Raw genomic sequence first — 21,990 nt, 5'->3', positions numbered from 1 at the left:
AGAGGTCATGTTGCCTTATGCTTAAGAGGACATGCCCTTGAAATGGGTGTTTCAACAAGACAATGACCCCAAGCACACTAGTAAATGAGCAAAATCTTGGTTCAAACCAACAAAATTAATGCCTCGCAGATGTGAAGAAATCATGAAAAACTGTGGTTATACAACTAAATACTAGTTTAGTGATTCACAGGATTGCTAAAAAAGCAGTTTGAACATAACAGTTTTGAGTTTGTAGCGTCAACAGCAGATGCTACTATTATTTCTACTTTTTTTTTTTTTTTTTTTACTAATGGCCCAATTTCATAGCCTTAAGAGCGTGCATATCATGAATGCTTGGTCTTGTTGGATTTGTGAGAATCTACTGAATCTACTGGTACCTTGTTTCCCATGTAACAATAAGAAATATACTCAAACCTGGATTAACCTTTTTAGTCACATAGCACTACTATTATTCTGAACACTACTGTATATGAAAATAATCATTTCTTGCAAGCCCAACTTCAAAATACGAGGTCTGTTAGAAAACTATCCGACCTTTTTATTTTTTGCAAAAACCATATGGATGTGAATCACGTGTGATTGCATTAGCCAAGCTTGAACCTTCGAGCGCATGCGTGAGTTTTTTCACGCCTGTCGGTTGCGTCATTCGCCTGTGAGCACGCCTTGTGGGAGGAGTGGTCCAGCCCCCTCGTTGGATTTTTATTGTCAGGAAATTGGCTGATCGACTGCCGCTTTGCTTCATCAAAATTTTTTTAGAAAGTGTGAGAGACAGCCAGGTGGAAACCATTTGGAAAATTCAGATGGCTTTCGGTGAAGATCTTATGGGGATCACACAGATTAAGGACAATTACAACTGGATTAAAGACGGCCCACTGCAGCGAATGGCATGCCGCGCACCGAGCAGCGATCGACAGGCTCAAACGACCAGATCATTTCCAAAGTGAACGCTTTGTTGATCCGGGACGTCTGACTACCAGAGAAATGGCAAGACAGCTGGACATAGCACTTTTTCGGCACATTCCACTGTTACAGGAGTTTTTGTCATGGAAAGAGGAGCGGAGGAATGCGCCACAGAGCTGCGAATGGCGCGGGACAAAAGCACCTCCGTGTTGGTCTCACAGGATGGCTTTCAGATGGCTTTCAGATGGCTTTTGGTGGCTTTTCAGTCGTGTGACTATCCGAGAAATTGTGGATTAGCTGGACATGCCAGAACATGTCCTATGAGGCTTCATCACGGCGTTGCTTTGCGCCATGCGGCTCCGTCCCGACGCGCGAATTCCTCCGCACGTCTGTCTCAATGTGCCGAAAAAGTGCTGATGTCCACGTCTTCTGCCATTTCTGTGGTAGTCAGACGATGTCCCGGATCAACACAGCCTTCACTTTGGAAATGATCTGGTCGTTTCAGCCTGTCGATCGCCGCGTGGAGCGCGGCGCGCCCTCAGCCACTGTGGGCGGTCTTTAAACCGGTTGTAACACTCCTTAATCTGTGTGATCCCCATAAAATCGTCCCTGAAAGCCATCTGAATTTTCCGAATGGTGTCCACCTGGATGTCTCTCACAGTTTCTGGAAAAATTTGATGCAGCAAAGCTCCAAATCATTCAGACATTTTCCTCACAATAAAAATCCGACGAGGGGGCTGGACCACTGCTCACTCAAAGCGTGCTTACAGGCGAATGACGTAACCGACAGGCGTGAAAAAACTCACGCATGCGCACGAAGGTTCAAGCTTGGCTGATGCAATCACATGTGATTCAAATCCATATGGTTTTCGCAAAAAATAAAAAGGTCGGATAGTTTTTCTAACAGACCTTGTACACCAACTTGAATATGTTATTTACACCTTTATCACAGGTTATCTCCTCATTGGAGAACAGTAACATTCACCATTGTGTTTCAGTAATTTCACACACATTTCAGCATATTTCAACACAATTCATTTCTTAAGTGCTGTCCGTCATTTTGATTTCCAAGGAATGAATGTGTAGCACAGACAAACCAATCAGGTTTGTCAAAGCACATGTAGATGGTGCAAAATTTGGAGGACTGTTCATAATTGGTCAAATGAGCAAAACAAAATTACAAAGATATCTTTGGCACATCTATAGCAAACAAAGAATTGATTGCAAACCACGTGAAATTTTGCCAAAATGTGAACATGTCGTACACAAAGAACGGCTTCTATTCTCAAGAAAATTACTGTATTTGGGTATAGCTGAAAAAAGAAATCTGGGAATATCTAGACAACTTTCCTCACTTTAACAACATGAAAATTGAAGATGTGCAGAGAAGACAGTGGCACTTGTTTGACACTGAGCAAGGTACAGCTGAAACTCAAAGAATGCAGACAGACAGGAAGGGAGGATAGAAGAGAAAAATGTCTGGGAAACTGGGAATCACTATTTTAAAAACTGGAATCTGTCTCCAGTAATTCCCAAAACATCTCTACAATTACATCTGTAAATAGACACATATGTCACAAGAGGCAGTTGCAGCCTATGCACAAACAGCAGTGACATTAGTTTCCCGTGCATGTGCTGTGTTTTGTATTGGTGCTCCCTGGAGAATCTCCAATATTATCTTTCTTCTGGCAGTCCCACTGTGCAGCCCAGCCAGGCTCAGGAAACAGAGCTAACCCCTGTAAAAACACTTCTCACAGGAAACTCATACACTGCTACACTACAAAGACAGATTTGGATGGGAAAATGAACGCAAAAGAAAAAGACAAAAAAAGACCAACATTTCCACATGATACAGAGCCAGGAGTGTGACACAGCACTGGGACCAGATGGGTGAACAATGTCTCTGCACTCATTCAGTGACAGTTTCCAAACAAAAATTGAATAAAATGCAGTGAGAAAGCCTACAGTGCACACTTTCTCACCACCATCACTTGAATTTGACATTCAATTATAGTCACATCCATGCATATTTGTACAGTAATTTGCTTCTGTGCACCACCACAATGGAGCTGAAATGAAACTATCAAAATGTACTTGTACGGTAGAATTTCAGCTTTAATTCAGTGGGTTTGAAAAAAATGAGCTTCTGTGGCTGTGGTTGGAGAAACTGTGCATAGTGCAATGTTTGTCTGTTGCAGTACATTTCACAGCTTCATGGTACAGTGGAACAGAGGAGGATTTTCATACAAGAAGAAAGATCAAATTGATGCTCCAATCTCCCATGCCCCCTCTGGCAAACTAAGGCTCAAATTACACATCTAAAGAAACCCTTCTCTTTTCCACTCCATTAACACAGTACAATTGGTGGTGCAACAAAGGCATTTTTTTTGGTAAACTGCATCACTTCAAGAGATACTTATATATGGTCACTATTCAGATAACATTATAATACTATATGATGGTTCATACCTTATGTTTGTATTTTATTGTTTAAGCTAAGATAACCACAAGATGTTTTTATCCTTTTATTTTTTTCATCAGGTTGTTTGTCAGGTGATGGCAATTAGTAATTAGTTTCAGTACATATGCGGATTTTGTGTGGATTTTTTGTTTTGGGATTTACCATATAGACCCATACTGTATGTATTTCTTAAAGACTGATGGAAATTACATCCAAGACATATTTACTGACTTGGAAATGTATCCTTCTCCTGAATCCTCTCAATAAAACTGGCTGCACAAGTTATGATTTAACAATACTTTTTAGTTTTTCCAATTGCTTATGGGCTCAGAAAATGAAGAGACAACTGTATGTATAAAAATAACTCAATGCTAAAGTACCCTCAGCTGTATGAGCATTGTGTTTGTTATAATTTGCAGTTGTTTAATTAATTATTAAGATCCTATTGTCTTACGTACAATTTGTGCATGTTCAATAAAACCACTCTATCATTCACTCAATCATAAAACAATATTTACATTGTTATGTTGCATGTGTGTCTACATGCGCTTCTGACAAGAGCGGAAGTTGCGCAAATCAAAGAATATTTGTAAATCACCCTCTGTGCATTTGCATTTATTAATAAGACAAATTTAACCCATAGCAAGATAGCTTTGAGTTAGCACAATATTAGCATTAGAGCGCATGCTAGCATCCGCAAATGTAGAAATCACTACACAGGTGTTATTAGGTTCCAAAAACAGCATTTTCAGTTTTAGAAGTCTTTATTTTTTGCTAGCTTTTACATAATACATGACAAAGAGGTTATATTTACACATAAACAAAACAAAGTTTCCACCTAGCTAGCAGCCTGTGATGTCACCATGCTAACATCCGCTAAATAGTTTGCTAAATCCTTCCAAAGGTGTTATCAGGTTACAAAAACAGCATTTTCAGTTTTAGAAGTGTTTATTTCTCACTAGCTTTTACATAATATGTGAGAAACATGTATATAAACACACAAAACAAAGTGGTTTTGAACAGACCAGTAAATGACTTCACGGTGTAGCTCTACTCTGATTGGCTGTCACCCCGCGTCACTCAAATGCAAAATGGATCAAATTGAAACAGAATGTGAATTTTTAACCTCGTAAAATATATCAAGGTTAACCATCTTTGAACTTGTCCACGGTCTGTGTGCCAAGAATTTTTCCTGTGAATTTCAAGAGTCTGGCAGTAATAGGACTGAACTTATGCTGAGCACAGACAGACGGACAGATGGACGAAAAGTTTTTGCAATAGGTACGGTCGGACATCCGGGTCCCTGATGCGCGCACACATAGCAACGCGCATAGTAACCAGCACCAGGGTGTGCAAAGACTAGAGGTGTTTTTTTTCTTTTCATTTCAATAACCACTATCTGAACTGTTTCAGGTAAAGTGGACTGATCATGTCCATTGCTACTTTTGCCTTTTCATTGGTCAGACAGAGATGAGACGCTTTGTTTTGTGTTCAGTGCGTTCTCATAATTAATACCCGTTTTTATTCATCATTTATCATTAATCTGGAAGAGATTTTATCCTCGATTAAATCATTACAGTGAGGCAAATCCCCTGGCCCTGATGGATTCCCTTCTGATTTTAATAATAAATTTCATATGAAATTAACCCTGTCATTTCTGTCCATTTCAATACTCCTCAAAAGATTTCCTGTGATTCTTATAGACCTATAGTATTAGACTCCTTAATGTGGATGTGCAAATTTTGGCCAAACTGTTAGCGTCCCATATAGACTGAATCCTCCCATCTATTATATCAAATGAACAGACTGATTTTATCAAAGGAAGGTATTCCCTTTTTAATATACCCACCCTTTTCAATATACTGTACTCCAGACACCATAGTAATCTCACGGAAGTGGTAATTTCCTTGAATGGCGAAAAACCATTTTAGAGTGTTGAATGGGAGTAACTTTTCGCAGTCCTGAAGAAATCTGGTTTTGGCAACAGATTTATTTCTTGGATTCATCTCTTGTATACTTCCCCCCTAGCTTCTGTCTGTACTAATACTGCAAAATCTGAGTATTTTACTCTGTCATGTGGTTCACGTCAAGGTTGTCCCCTCTCCCCTATACTTTTTGCTTTAGCAACAGCGCTGCTATCAATCAAGTCTCAGAACCTCTTCCTTGTTCCAGGGCATGACTTGTGTGAGTACAGAACATAGGGTTGCACTATATGCAGACAATTTAGTTTTATATATCACAAATCCAACTAGTCATGTAATGTCTATTATGGCAGTACTCCAAACATTTAGCTCTTTTTCTGGATATAGGCTTAACATACAAAAAGTGAATGCTTGCCTATAAATGTAGCTGCACAGCTACTCAGACAAACTCATCTGCTTTTCCATCTGACTCATTCTGGTTTTGTGTATTTGGGAGTGAAGGTAACTGGTTCACCTCAGGCTCTGCAGCCGACAATTGTACTCCTTTATTGTCCAATATAAGGTCAGCTTTAGAAGGATGGGCTAATTTACAAGTATCTATTTTAGGTAGGATTAATATAATGGAAATGAATGTTTACCCAAGATTTTATATGTAATTCTGTGTATTTTTTTGTTCTTACCAAAACCTTTTTTTTTTTAACTCTATCGATTAAATGATTTCTTCATTTACATGGGGAATTAACACTCCAAGAGTACGTAAATCATTCTTACAAAAATGTTGGCTCAGTTGTCTGTCTTTACCTAATTTGATGTTTTATTACTGGGCAGCTAACATCCAAAAATACATTTACTGGTTAAAGGATCCTCATACAACTTGATGTCAGTTAGAAGCTCAGTCATGTTTATCAACCTCTCTCCCTGCCTTATTATTTTCATCCCTCTCTGTGTATCTGTCTCAGTGCACAGACAATCCTGTTGTACTTGCCTCTTAAAATATGGTTTTTGACTTCACTTCAAATGTGTTTCTATTACTGCTCTTGGCCCATTATGTAAGAATCAGTTCTTTCCTCCCTCCTTCTTACACAACCAATTTCATCTATAGGGTAAGAAGGGCATTAAAAGCTTCTGTGATCTTTTTAAGGATAATACCTTCCTTAATTTTACCAATAGGTCTTCCTTATATGGCTGCCCTCATCTAATTTATTTTGATTTTTTTTTTCAAATTAGACATTGTGCATCTATTATTTTTACAGAGTTCCCCTCTCAGCCACCTAAACATCCTTGGGGGAAATGCTTTGAACTTCTGCCCCATAAGAAAGCTGTTCTATCACAGATATATAATCTTGTTCTTTCAATTGACAATCATCCAGTCAATAAAACTATCTGTAATTGGGAACAAGAGTTGGGTCTGGAGTTCAGGGAAGGCTTCTAGGATAAGGCAGTTGACAGAATTCATATGTCATCATCTTGTGCAAGACTTCCCCAAATTCAATTTAATGTTGCACACAGGCTGCATTTGTCAAAGTCCAAATTATCCAAAATTTATCCCAGTGTTTCTGATCTATGTGACAGATGTAACACCTCTGTGTGATTTAAGTCATATTTTTTATTTGCCCCAAACTTCAGCCATATTGGATCTTGCATTTTCATGTTATCTCTCACGTTCTTGGCGTCAGGCTGGAGCCATGTCTGCTGATCGCTATTTTTGGAGTTCCTGGACTCCGGTTGAAACATCTAATGTTTTTCTTAAAACTTGAAAAATCAAGTTTAGTCTTAGAGGGAAAGCTGATGGGTTTCTAAAAGTGTGGCAATCATGTATTTCCTATCTTTAATCCTTAAAAAAAATACTGGACCTGTTTGAAATAGCTGTCATGTGTCAATGTGTTGTATTTAATTATCTTCTTCTTCATCTTCAACTCCTTTTCCGGGTTCGGGTCGCGGGGGCAACAGCTCCATTATTATTTTGAAGGGAATATAGTTCGTATACTGGTGATGGATATTTGCAGCTGGTCTGCTCTGTGTCAGCCTGATCCTGCCAGATCTCAGAAGCTAAGCAGAGCAGGATCTGGTTAGTACTTGGATGGGAGACCTCTTTGGAACACCAGTGGCTGTGTGTGTTTCTTCAGGTAAAACTGGAGTTGCGTCAGGAAGGGCAGCCGGCGTAAAACTTGTGCCAGTTACCAATGCGGATCTGGTTGTATCCGCTGTGGCGACCCCCAAACGAAACCGGGAGCAGCCGAATGAACAACAACTGGTGATGGATATTTGTGAAGGTTCTGGTTGTGGCACATTTACCTACTTGATTGCACCTTCATTATGTTTGCACTTTGTAAGTGATGTGCTGGTGTTTTGTTTTGTCCTTTGATGAAAAAAAATGAAAAAAAAAGTTTCAAAAAATGATATTTATAAAATGAAAAAGGGGGCATGCATATTTAGGGAATAACCCTGTTGTGGTTGATGGTTTGCGGATGTTAATGCTGGATTTTACGGTCGTAAATTGAGTTTTAAAACGGGTAAATTGGACATTTTTATGAGCAGACCCACAGATTTCTCCATCTCGTCAACTGCATTGAGTAATTCTGTATCAGAATCCACATCAATACTTTCGCATGGTATCTTAAATCCACGCATTTTGGCATCGTCATTGCTCTGCCAGTTTCATTCGCTCTCAGCTGACAGTGCCATTATTGACGTCTGCGTCTTATCGCGGTCAGGGCGTGGAGTAATACATCAAATGTGAAACGGTCAAATATTTTGCCACCGTCAACGCGATATTTTATGGTCTGAAATCTCACACAATTAACCAATCAGATTTGCGGAACAAATGTAATTGGATTAGAATTCTGGTTTTACTGCAAACAGAGCTGAATCTACATGTTTTGTTGTGTGGGCCGCTGAAGAGGAGGTACTGCTGGCCCACCACCACCAGAGGGCGCCCTGCCTGGAGTGCGGGCTCCAGGCACCAGAGGGCGCCGCCGCCCCACAGGAGCTGCCTCGGTAACAGCTGTCACCCATCACCTGAGACAGCTGACGGCAATTATCACTGGGGTATATCAGCAGGACGGCATCTCCACCTCATCGCCGAGATATCGTTCTACCTGGAAGGTAATAATCTCAGCTGACTGCTTGACAGTAACCTTTGTGATTTTTGTGAGTGATTGCAGACTTTTTTCTCCAACGAGAGGTGGAGGTAGCTTCCCTGCCGTGCAGGTTGCTGGGTGCAAACGCGCCCACGTTTAATTGTGTTCTTGTTCCTCGCCAGCAGTACCAGGTCCGACACGCGGAGGCAGTGGCCACCTGGGAGTTCGGAACTTGGCGGCTCCAGTATTCCCGGGGTCCTGTGGCGGAGGAAACCATGTGGTTCCGGTTCTACTTTGGAGAGGCGTCTCCTATCTTCGAGCCTGCCCACACGACACCTTTGTGAATTGAACTTTGTCCATTTTGTAATTTGTTGTTTTTGTTGTGCACGTTCGCAACAGTAAAGTGTTGTTATTTGACCTATTCCATTGTCCGTTCATTTGCGCCCCCTGTTGTGGGTCCGTGTTCCTACACTTTCCCAACATGTTTTTTTGTTTTGTTTTTTACTGCACCTGTAGCACAGTTTTTACCTTGTAATCTTCGGCCAGGGGTGAAGCACTTTGCCTGCTCAAAAGCTCGAGCCACCACTGCTCCTCTCAGCATGCTGGCAATCGAGTCCACCTGAAAAATGTACAGGGGTCAAACTGAGGCCTTCAGACGACAAGACTGACCACAAAGATGAGCATAAGTATGTGGTGGGAAGTAAAAACTGCTGGTCACACATCACCAGCCTACTCTGTGACACACACATAAAATCCCTGGTAAACAAAGTGCACAGCACAGCACCCTGAATTCACCAGGGAAAGCTGGGAAACTGCTCCACACCAAAACAAATGACAGGAAGCAGCTCAAAAGTGGACAGTCAGCACACAGAGTTTGTTGCCGTTTTTCTACTGGCAAAGGACACATCTGAAAACATCTGCTGCATGCGCACGTGTGTGTGTGTGTGTGCACACACGCTCGTGTGTGTGATGAGACCACGCACTGTATTGTCTCCTTAAAGGTGTAGTCCCCTTCAGTTTTCTACAAAATGGACAAAATTTGTGTTGCCATCTAGTTATTACAAATTACCTTTCTTTCTGTAGTGTATCTCAAAATTACTGCTAATATTATGGCTGGAAAAGCAATGCTTATTTTGAGGGGAATTCTAAGGTAATTACAGTGAGTTTGCTCTGTTCAATTTTCTAGGCAATATGAAGGATGAAGCACAAGTTTTAAAGTTCATGTTGTATTTGTTGGAAACTGTGAACTTGAAATTTGTGACTTAAAACGAGGAACACCACATCTAAAAAAGCTATGATAAAATGTTCATCTCCCAAGTGACTCGTTTTGGCAAACCACCTAAGAACTTTGCAACTGCAACTAACTGTTGTGTGGGCCGCTGAAGAGGAGGTACTGCTGGCCCACCACCACCAGAGGGCGTTGCCACCTCACAGGAGCAGCCGGGGTGACAGCTGTCACCTACGACAGCTGTTACCAATCATCTGATCCGCATCGGTATATCAGCAAGACGTCATCTCCACCTCTTTGCCGAGATATCGCTCTACCGAGGAGGTAACGTACTCAGCCAATTGTGTTGTCTTCTTGAACATAATACGTTGTTGCTTTTGCGCAGATAGTGAGTGGAACAGCAGGAGACTGTATTGGACCTTTTTGATAAGTACACACATTCCTGCACTAACCAGTGTTTTCCTGACGAGAGGTGGAGGTGTTTTTTCCACCATACGTGTTGCTGGGTGCAGGAGCACCCACATCTGACTGTTTTTGTTCCTCGCCAGCAGTACCAGATCCGACAAGCGGAGGCAGTGGCCACCTGGGAGTTCGGGACTTGGCGGCTCCAGTATTCCCGGGGTTCGGTGGCGGAGGAAATCGTGTGGTTCCGGTTCTGCTTTGGACAGACGTCTTCTATCTTCGAGCCTGCCCACATGACACCTTTTGTGATTTGACTTATTTGTCTATTATTGTAATCTGTTGTGTTTGTTGTGCTTATTTCACAACAGTAAAAGTGCTATTTGACTTCCTCCATTGTCCGTTCATTTGCACCCCCTGTTGTGGGTCCGTGTTCCTACACTTTCACAACACTAACGTTAGTGTTGAAAAATGACACAGTAGGCCTGTGAGAGTCTGAACTTTCCTGTCCAGCAGATATCCAGCAACACCTTTGTGTGAAACTTACTTCTTTCTGTACTTTATCCTAATTTCTGCTGAACCAGAACCCTGGTCACCTCCTGTAGGGTTACTAGCCGTGCCCATCGCTGTCTTTCTGTTTCAATTATACTTTTTTTAAACAGTGAAGGTCTGTTGCATTTCATTAGCTCAAATTTCTAAGTATGCTGTTTGAGGTTTGCCCCCCTGAACGTCATCAATGATATCCCCACAGAAGGTGTGTCAATGTAGCATGGGGGTGGGGGGTCGAGGCTAGGGTCCCTTACAGGATGCATGTCCTGACCAGGCTTTGAACCCCTGATCTGTTGTTCGACCACAGAAATTCTACCACTACACTATCCAGCTGCTAATGCACTGATAACCTTCATCAGGAACTCAACTGGACTGTGGAAGACATCACGAGAGGTCAACTTCAAAGGAATCGCACAAATCACCACAAGTGAAGAATATACCAAGGTGATGATGCACTGTCCCTACTGCTGTTCTGCATAGGTCTCAATCACCTTAGCCAACTCATCACAAAGAGCATATACGGATATCAATTCAGTTGTGGAGTAACCATCAGCCACCTCCTCTAGATGGACAACATCAAGCTGTATGCCAAGAGTAAACGAGACATTTACTCAATGATCCACCTCACCAGGATCTACAGCAAGGATATCCGGAAATCACTCAGACTGGATGTGTGGCCGAATGGTGGCAAAGAGAGGGTAGGTGATGCAGACTGAAAGGATGGAGTTCCCAGAAGGCAGGATAATGGACAAAAAGGACAGCAACAAGTACCTGGGACTCCCACAATCAAATGGGAACCATGATGAAGACACGAGAAGGTCACTCACAGCCAAATACCTCCAGAAGGTAAGAAAGGTGCTGAGAAGCCTAATCAGTGGTAGGAATAAGATCTGAGCTATCAATACATATGCCCTACCAGTCATCAGATACCCATCGCACGTAGGTTTACACCCAAAATCCAGTACTGATAGAGGACCCAAGCATTATATATATATATATATATATATATATATATATACAGTATATCGCCATATTTTGTCAAACACTTGGTCATTTTGGCTTTTAGATGGCCTATCGGAACGTGCTTCGCTCTCTACTAATGTCTGCTTATTTTTGAAGCAGTTATACCACTCTTTATTTTTGCGCTATGCTCAGTGCATCAATTGTCAAAAGCCTGCTGAATCATGTGAATGGTTTCCTCTTGGCAAAACCAGGCTGTACCCACAAACCCAAGTCTCTTTTTGAAGTAACTGCTTTGCTCAAGTCTGTCTGTCATCCATTTTCCATACCCGCTCACTCCAATTTGGCTCACAGGGGAGCTGGAGTCTATCCTAGCATTCATAGGGCGTGTGTGTGTGTGGGGGTTACACCCTAGACAGGACACCAGTCTGTCGCAGGCCCACATTTAGACAGACATATACATGTCAATTTAAAGCGTCCGATTCACCTAACTTGCATCTCTTTGGACGTGGGAGGAAGCCGGGGCACCTGGAGGTAACCCATGCAAACACGGGAAGAACATGCAAACTCCACACAGAAAGGCCACAGGTGGGAAGTGATCCCATGACCTTCTTGCTTTGAGACAACAGTGCAAACCACTAAGCCACGGTGCTGCCCTCTTTCTGTCATGTTATAGGAAATGAGAATCCACACATGCTCAGTACACGTGTTCACTCCAAGGCTGACTGCTAGCAACTGATGTGCTCTGTGAGTGGGAAAAAATTCACACATTTGCCATCAGGTTCCCTACAGCTCCCCACCAAACGACAACTTTCACGCTTCATATATTACACTGGGATAAAATAAGGTTGGATACTTTGTGAATGTTCCTCGTACTTGTGATGTGCGTTCATGTGTTTGACTCACACACCTGGCTGAAAAGATGCTCCAGGAAGCTGTGGAGTTTTTTCTGTTTGTCATGTGATAACCACACACTGGAGGACACTTCATCCCCTGCAGAGACACACACAGTGTCAACACGACTGTGCACACATTAACAAATCTTACACACAAACACACACATACACAGAGAGTCAACACATGACTCTGAACACATTAACATACGTTACACACAGTGTCAACACAACTGTGAACACATTAACATACGTTACATACAGTGTCAACACAACTGTGAACACATTAACATACGTTACATACAGTGTCAACACAACTGAACACATTAACATACGTTACATACAGTGTCAACACAACTGAACACATTAACATACGTTACACACAGTGTCAACACAACTGTGAACATATTAACATACGTTACACAGTGTCAACACGATTCTGAACACATTAACATACGTTACACACAGTGTCAACACGACTGTGAACACATTAACATACGTTACATACAGTGTCAACACAACTGAACACATTAACATACGTTACACACAGTGTCAACAAGACTCTGAACACATTAACATACGTTACACACAATGTCTATACAACTGTGAACATATTAACATACGTTACACACTGTCAACACAACTCTGAACACATCAACATACGTTACACACTGTCAACACAACTGTGGACACAAACATACATTACACACACAGTGTCAACACGACTGTGAACACATTAACATATGTTACACACAGTATCAACACAAATGAACACATTAACATACGTTACACAGTGTCAACACGACTGTGAACACATTAACATATGTTACACAGTGTCAACACGACTGTGAACACATTAACATATGTTACACAGTGTCAACACGACTGTGAACACATTAACATATGTTACACACAGTGTCAACACAACTGAACACATTAACATACGTTACACACAGTGTCAACACGACTGTGGACACAAACATACATTACACACAGTGTCAACACGACTGTGAGCACATTAACATACATTACACACACTGTCAACACGACTGTGAGCACATTAACATACATTACACACACAGTGTCAACACGACTGTGAACACATTAACATATTTTACATGGTGACAACACGACTGTTAACATATACAGCATTGTGCAAAACACTTCAGGCAAATGTTAAATTGTCTCTGACAAAAAATAGCAAACACTCTGCAGTCAACAAAATAAAAACCTGCCGTTTGTCACAGTAACATCTGACGGTACAACAGGGTCATTTCAAACAGTTTGCGAGCTAGCAGCACAGACTAATGCCGCGTTCACACCAGGCGTGACGCGAGCGACAGCAGCGACAGGTTGCCATGTAATCCCTATGGAAGGACGCGTTTTGGCACCAAGCCACACAGCGCGACGCGATGGATGCGAATGAAGCAACGCGAGTGAAGTGATTTTGAGCGATTGGCGCATTTGTGGCGCGATATTGCGTCGTGTCACGTCGCCCTCCTCCCCAAGTTGAAAAATCTGAACTTTTTTGTCTTGTCGCGCCGCAATGACCAATCAGGGACTGAATATGTAGTGACGTGGAGATGTCTGGAGTTTGACTGAGCTGGATGTGAACATGTCTTGTCTCTGGTAGCCAGCCTGTGAGCAAGACTTATGTCCATTTTGTCCTTTATTTCACAATTATGACAGAGTTTAGGGGAAGAGTGAGCAGCAGCCCCACAGCAGGGGGAGCGGAGTTTCTTTCTTTTTTTTCTTCTTCTTACGTGTGCGAGAGAGCGAATCGTCCGTGGAGATTACTTTATTTATTAACTACATAGATGTATAATAAAGCAAATGGTGACTGGTTTCTAAACACAATTTTGACAGAGTTTTTGGAGCGAGGAGCCGCCCCGCAGCAGGGGGAGCGGAGTTTCTTTTTCTTTTGTTGTCACATGCGCGCGCGAGCGAATCGTCCGTGGAGATTACTTTATTTATTAACTACACAGATGTATAATAAAGCAAATGGTGACTGGTTTCTAAACACAATTTTGACAGTTTTTGGAGCAAGGAGCAGCCCCGCAGCAGTGGGAGCGGAGTTTCTTTTTTTTATGTTTTTACATGCGCGCGCAAGTGAATCGTCCGTGGAGATTACTTTATTTATTAACTACATAGATGTATAATAAAGCAAATGGTGACTGGTTTCTAAACACAATTTTGACAGAGTTTTTGGAGCGAGGAGCAGCCCTGCAGCAGAGGAGCGGAGTTTCTTTTTTTCTTTTCACATGCGCGCGAGAGCGAATCGTCCGTGGAGATTACTTTATTTATTAACTACACAGATGTATAATAAAGCAAATGGTGACTGGTTTCTAAACACAATTTTGACAGAGTTTTTGGAGCGAGGAGCAGCCCCGCAGCAGAGGGAGCGGAGTTTCTTTTTTTTCTCCATCACATGCCCGCGCGAGCGAATCCTCCGTGGAGATTACTTTATTTATTAACTACACAGATGTATAATAAAGCAAATGGTGACTAGTTTCTAAACACAATTTTGACAGCGTTTTTGGAGCGAGGAGCTGCCCCGCAGCAGGGGGAGAGGAGGTTTTTTTTTTTTTTTTTTTTTTTTTTTTTATAGTTTACATGTGGGCGCGTGAATGGGACAGGGGGTCCTCAAACTGGGTCCTACAGAGGCGGAAGGACCGCTGAAAGCGGCCGTCATCCAGACGCAGCTCCTGCAGCAAATAATGATACTCCCCGAATTGGGAACGTCCTACGACGTTTGTCAGCTTTCCACAACAACTCGCTGTGTGTGATCAAGGTCCGTCATGTTAACTTGACTGGCGAGCGGAATGGAAGCTCCTCCTATTTGATGACGCACTGGGGCAAATTTTTGCAGCGAAAGCAGAGCGACACACCGGGCGATGGTGGTGCGTCCATCGCCCAAAGCGAATTTGTGGCGTCTGGTCGCGCCCGGTGTGAACGCGGCATAACACCTACACAAAAGAAAAGACTTCAATAATCTGAGCTGCACTGAGGAAAGCTGAACCTTTGACTTGTTGGTGAGTGCTTGTATTCATTGATGAATACATGAATCAGTTTTGGGCATTTGCTTAAAAAGCGGCTGCTTCACATCTCTTGTGGAGATGTTTTTGGATGGAGCTTAATAATTTTCTGTGCTCTCTGTGTACATGTCTGGCATTCCAAATAACTGCGAACAGAAGGATATTTGACTCTGTGCACAGTTGTGTTAGACATTAACAGCAATCCTCACTGAGTCAAAAACTTACCACATCATTTCAGATTCTGGCACTTAAGGGACAATTTTGAAGCTATATGGATGGTTTGGGTCACTCAGTCAGTTTCGGTACCTGCTTACTCCAATCAAGGGTCATGGGGGGTTGGGGAGGTGGTGAGGGGGATGGAGCCTATCCCAGCAGTCATGAGGCAGGGACACCTTGGATAAGACATCAGAATATCGCAGGGCCACATACAGACAGACAAACTCATTCGCACACCTCCAGCCAATATAAAGTTTCCAATCCACCTAACATGTATGTCTTTGGATTTGGGAGTGACACTGGAGCACCTGGAGAGAACTCAGGCAAACACCAGGAGGAGAACATGCAAACTCCACATAGAAAGGACCAGGTGGGAAACAAATCAAGGACCTTCTTACTGCGAGGCTAAGCGGTACACCACTGTGCAGCCCTGGTTTGGTTTATAATTAATGGAATTCAACTAGAAACTTTGATTTTGACCATATAGATAAATTCAACTCTATTTATTTTTTTTTTTCGATAACTATCGTGATATTTCTTCATGCACAATAACTGGACATGAGTGATGCTCACACACGCTGCACAGACGCTGTTGTATTCGGCGTACCTGAGTCCATCTCGTCACTGTGGACGTAGGAGCTGCAGTGGCTGCTGCAGATGCTGCTGAATGACGCGGTGGAGTTTCTGTTGCTGTTGCAATCACTGAGGAGGGGAAAAAAAGATTTAGAAAAAATACACTTAAATTTGCCTCTATGTACTCATTTGTCTTGGTTCCCATCATTTATCTTAAATGAGTAAATGATATCGTGTTCTGCTGTCACATTATTTGTTATGATGCATTTTTTTCAGTCCATTTACTTTGTGTGATTTTTTTTTTTTGATAAATGACTCCGTTAACATGTGTTAATTAATTAATCTAATTTAACCACCTCTGTCTACAGTAACTCAACCAAGGAGGCCAGGTTTGTGCCAAACAAAGAGATTTTTATGTAACTGGTGAACTTACTGGCTGTTATGAAAGGAAAGCTTCTTTATATTTGTGCAATTTTAACAGAGCTATTTATCTGTATCGCTTTCTTTAGAATCACGTGTTTGTTTGCTTGCTTGCTTGTTTGTTGATCTGAATTAAATCCCATGTTTTTAATTTTTATTTCTACTTGATATTTCATATGAACTGTTTTATCATGTTAAGCACTTTGTGAATATTTGTCATCAAAGTGCAATGTAAATAAACGTATTATTAAAATGTATTATTAACGGCGTCGCCACATCAATCTTTTCTGTAAGATGACTGGTCAAAACAGATTTAAAGGACAGCTTCATTTTTTTTTACAACTTTAGTTATATTAAGACATCACCCAAACCTTTAAACGCTCAATCTTCTTTGATGACTGTATCATACAAGTGTTGTTAAAAAAATCCTGGAATTAAATACATGGGCATCAATTACAGTACCAGCAATAAAGCTTCAAAATCATTCAAAACTGTGTTTTCCAAACCTTAAAATTGCATAGCCTAGTTCTTAAAATATCATGTCTTGGCTTCAACAAAGGTTTGTGGGAACATCATCATGGAACAGTTAATTCAATTTTAGTGTTGATCAGATTCACCTCAAAATGCTTCTTCTTTCTCTTTCAGGATTCTTGATGAGCAACATTTATGACATCATAAAGGTCCAGAATCTCCACACACACTTCATGGTTGGTGTTTCCACAGACATGTTGCAGGAGGGATTCACATCCAAAATTCCTAAGACTTCCACAATGTCTGATGTGGAGTTTGCAGCAAAGATTCATTAAATTCCTGATTTAACTGCAAGTGGGCTTATGGAAAAAGTTATCCTCTGTTAGTTGGTGTAATACAGAGCTGGTCATTATTACTGTTGTTACAGATGTGCATCCTTCTCATTTCTACTAAATACGACATTATATGTCATTTGCTGCTGATGCTAATTCCCCTGTACATTACTGTGATTCACCAATAAAAGGATTTTATTGTGGCAGAATTGGCGGGACCTTTACTATGAAATCACCACTGTTGATGAGAACTGAGAGCTGCCAAGCAGTAGACAGCTGTTGCATTTTAGCAGATCTATTCTCTCATTTGTGGAAAAACGTAAGGTGCGATGCATAGGTAAGTGGCTGCAGGCTTTTACAAGTTTGGACAAACTTTCATCATGTAATGAAGGTGAAATTCGTGCGCACACACAAGACAGTGTGTCAGCTCTGATAAACAACTAGTAGTGGAAAAAATGTCACTAAATGTTGGAGCAAATGTGGACATACAGTAGTGTTCAGAATAATAGTAGTGCTATGTGACTAAAAAGATTAATCCAGGTTTTGAGTATATTTCTTATTGTTCAGTAGATTCTCACAAATCCAACAAGACCAAGCATTCATGATATACACACTTTTAAGTCTATGAAATTGGGCTATTAGTAAAAAAAAAGTACAAAAGGGGGTGTTCACAATAATAGTAGCATCTGCTGTTGACGCTACAAACTCAAAACTATCATGTTCAAACTGCTTTTTTAGCAATCCTGTGAATCACTAAACTAGTATTTAGTTGTACGAGGTCTAATAGAAAAGTATCCGACATTATTATTTTTTTAAAAAACCAGAAGGATTTGAATCACGTGTGATTGCGTCAGACAAGCTTCAACCCTCGTGCGCATGCGTGAGTTTTTCCACGCCTGTCGGTTGCGTCATTCGCCTGTGAGCAGGCTTTGAGTGAGGAGTGGTCCAGCCCCCTCGTCGGATTTTCATTGCCAGGAAATGGCGGAATGATTTGGGCTTTTTTTCCATCAGAATTTTTTCAGAAAATGTTAGAGACTGGCAGCTGGAAACCATGAGAAAAATTTATCTGGCTTTCGGTGAAAATGTTACGGGCTTGGTAGAGAATAAGGAGTGTTACTGTCGCTTTAAGAACGGCCCCCAGCGGCTGTGGGGCGCGCCGCGCTCCGAAGCCGCCATCGACAAGCTGAACGACCATTTCATTTCTAAACGGATGGCTGTCTGGATCCGTGACCATCATGTGCCATTTCTCTGGTTATCACTAGAGCTGGACATCAACCATTTTTCGGCAGATTTCACTTTTAACAAGAGATTTTGTCATGGAAAGCCGAGCGGAGGCTTCGCGCGTCACGATGAATTCACTACTGGAGCGAGACAAAACCACCTCAGTTTTGGTCTCACAGGACGGCTTTGAGATGGCGTTCAGACAGCTGTCGGTGGTTTTTCCATCGAGTGATTATCCGAGAAATTGTGGATGTGCCTGGACATGCCAGAACATGTCCCGTGAGGCTTCATCACGGCGTTGCTTTGCGCCATGCGGCACCGCCGCGACGCACGAAGCCTCCGTTCCTCTTTCCATGACAAAAACTCCTGTAACAGTGGAATGTGCCGTTCATTTCCAAACTGGACGCTGTGTTTTATCCGGGACGTCGTCTGACTAGCACAGGAATTGTGAAAAGACGTGGACATCAGCACTTTTTCGGCACATTGAGACAGACGTGCGGAGGAATTCCGCGTGTAGCGGCAGTGCCGCATGGCGCAAAGCAACGCCGTGATGAAGCCTCACGGGACATGTTCTGGCATGTCCAGGCACAGCCACAATTTCTCGGATAATCACTCGATGGAAAAACCACCGACAGCTGTCTGAACGCCATCTCAAAGCCGTCCTGTGAGACCAAAATGGAGGTGGTTTTGTCTTGCTCCAGTAGCGAATCCATCGTGATGCGGGAATCCATCGTGACACGCGAAGCCTCCGCTCGGCTTTCCATGACAAAATCTCTTGTTAAAAGTGAAATCTGCCGGAAAATGGTTGATGTCCAGCTCTTGTGATAACCAGAGAAATGGCACACGATGGTCACGGATCCAGACAGCCATCCGTTTAGAAATGAAATGGTCGTTCAGCCTGTCGATGGCGGCTTCGGAGCACGGCGCGCCCCACAGCCGCTGGGGGCTGTCCTTAAAGCGACAGTAACACTCCTTATTCTCTACCAAGCCCGTAACATTTTCACCGAAAGCCAGATAAATTTTTCTAATGGTTTCCAGCTGCCAGTCTCTAACAGTTTCTGAAAAAATTCTGATGGAAAAAAGCCCAAATCATTCCGCCATTTCCTGGCAATGAAAATCCGACGAGGGGGCTGGACAGCTCCTCACTCAAAGCCTGCTCACAGGCGAATGACGCAACCGACAGGCGTGGAAAAACTCACGCATGCGCACGAGGGTTCAAGCTTGTCTGACGCAATCACACGTGATTCAAATCCATATAGTTTTTGAAAAAAATAATAAGGTCAGATACTTTTCTAATAGACCTCGTATAACCACAGTTTTTCATGATTTCTCCACATCTGCGAGGCATTAATTTTGTTGGTTTGGAACCAAGATTTTGCTCATTTACTAGTGTGTTTGGAGTCAATGTCTTGTTGAAACACCCATTTCAAGGGCATGTCCTCTTCAGCATAAGGCAACATGACCTCTTCAAGTATTTTGACATATCCAAACTGATCCATGATACCTGGTATGCGATATATAGGCCCAACACCATAGTAGGAGAAACATGCCCATATCATGATGCTTGCACCACCATGCTTCACTGTCTTCACTGTGAACTGTGGCTTGAATTCAGAGTTTGGGGGTCGTCTCACAAACTGTCTGCGGCCCTTGGACCCAAAAAGAACAATTTTACTCTCATCAGTCCACAAAATATTCCTCCATTTCTCTTTAGGCCAGTTGATGTGTTCTTTGACAAATTGTAACCTCTTCTGCACGTCTTTTACTTAACAGAGGGACTTTGCGGGGGATTCTTGCAAATAAATTAGCTTCACACAGGCGTCTTCTAACTGTCACAGCACTTACAGGTAACTCCAGACTGTCTTTGATCATCCTGGAGCTGATCAATGGGTGAGCCTTTGCCATTCTGGTTATTCTTCTATCCATTTTGATGGTTGTTTTCCATTATCTTCCACGTGTCTGTTTTTTTTTTTTTTTGTCCATTTTAAAGCATTGGAGATCATTGTAGATGAACAGCCTATCATTTTTTGCACCTGCGTATAGGTTTTCCCCTCTCCAATCAACATTTTATTCAAACTACGCTGTTCTTCTGAACAATGTCTTGAACGTCCCATTTTCCTCAGGCTTTCAAAGAGAAAAGCATGTTCAACAGGTGCTGGCTTCATCCTTAAATAGGGGACACCTGATTCACACCTGTTTGTTCCACAAAATTGACAAACTCACTGACTGAATGCCACACTACTATTATTGTGAAATCCCCCCTTTCTACATTTATTTTTTTTTACCAATAGCCCAATTTCATAGCCTTAAGAGTGCATTTATCATGAATGCTTGGTCTTGTTGGATTTGTGAGAATCTACTGAATCTACTGGTACCTTGTTTTCCATGTAACAATAAGAAATATACTCACAACCTGGATTAATCTTTTTAGTCACATAGCACTACTATTATTCTGAACACTACTGTATAACTTTAAATGTTGTGTATTATGAACAGTGGTACAGGTCTGCTCTCTAATGTGTGCTTTTCTAGTTTTAACTGTACCTGTACGAGTCTCTGTTGCTGATGGTGTCATGTCCGGAATCCTCCTGCTCATCTCCTGCCACACTGAAACACACTTTTTTACCATTTCGCTCCCCTTTCTCCCCCTCAGTCTCAGCAGATATGTAGCTCTCCGGATTCCTCGCCTCTGACGCTGGCAGGTGAGTGATGGAGGAAAGCAGGCTGATGGAGACAGACAGCAACGAGAAGAAGGTGAGAAAAAAAAAAAAATAAAAAAATAAATATATAAATATATATATATATATATATATATAAATATATATATATATATATATATATATATATATATATATATATATATATATATATATATATATATAAACAGCTTGATAGAAACAGCTCCTTTGTGTACGTGGGCTAAAGTGTTGTCTCTAATAAGCAGTGTACGCCAAACAAAACACCCGACCTGTTTGTGTTTGGCTTTTGCACAACAGCACCCCACGGCAGTGGATCCACATCGTATTAATAGGTTCAAAGATGCAGCGTAGTGCAGCTGTGTCAACACGCTGCATGTCTGCTGCACAAATCAGCTCCGCTCTGGTCTGGATTCGATAAAGACGGTGATCAGAGGAGCAGGAAGGATATTTTCACAGTTGCAGCAACACATGGTGATATTTAGACCCATATTCCAATAAATGTTGAGCTTGAACTTTTTTTTTGATCTCTCTCCATGCTACGCTGATGTACAACGTCTGTTTACATTTCTCGCTTATTTTAATTTGTGTCCACTTAGATTTTCCATTGTGTCATAACATAGGCTTTAAGGAA

General features: G+C 41.9%; 1 protein-coding gene across 1 annotated transcript in view; it reads right to left on the bottom strand.

Annotated features, from left to right (window-relative positions):
- Positions 1-21,990, bottom strand: part of prex2 (phosphatidylinositol-3,4,5-trisphosphate-dependent Rac exchange factor 2) — a 432,315-nt gene that overhangs the window by 109,664 nt on the left and 300,661 nt on the right. The window contains exons 26-29 of the mRNA XM_034169827.1: positions 21,205-21,384; positions 16,251-16,345; positions 12,410-12,492; positions 8,892-8,982 (exon numbers count right to left, since the gene is read on the bottom strand). Of these exons, the coding sequence (XP_034025718.1) occupies positions 8,892-8,982; positions 12,410-12,492; positions 16,251-16,345; positions 21,205-21,384 (449 nt within the window). The remainder of the gene's footprint in view (positions 1-8,891; positions 8,983-12,409; positions 12,493-16,250; positions 16,346-21,204; positions 21,385-21,990) is intronic.

The sequence above is a fragment of the Thalassophryne amazonica genome, chromosome 1, assembly GCF_902500255.1.
Source record: "Thalassophryne amazonica chromosome 1, fThaAma1.1, whole genome shotgun sequence".
In the NCBI taxonomy this organism is placed as follows: domain Eukaryota; kingdom Metazoa; phylum Chordata; class Actinopteri; order Batrachoidiformes; family Batrachoididae; genus Thalassophryne; species Thalassophryne amazonica.
Note: the sequence above shows the minus strand (reverse complement) of the source record. Positions and strands in the feature narration are given on the sequence as shown.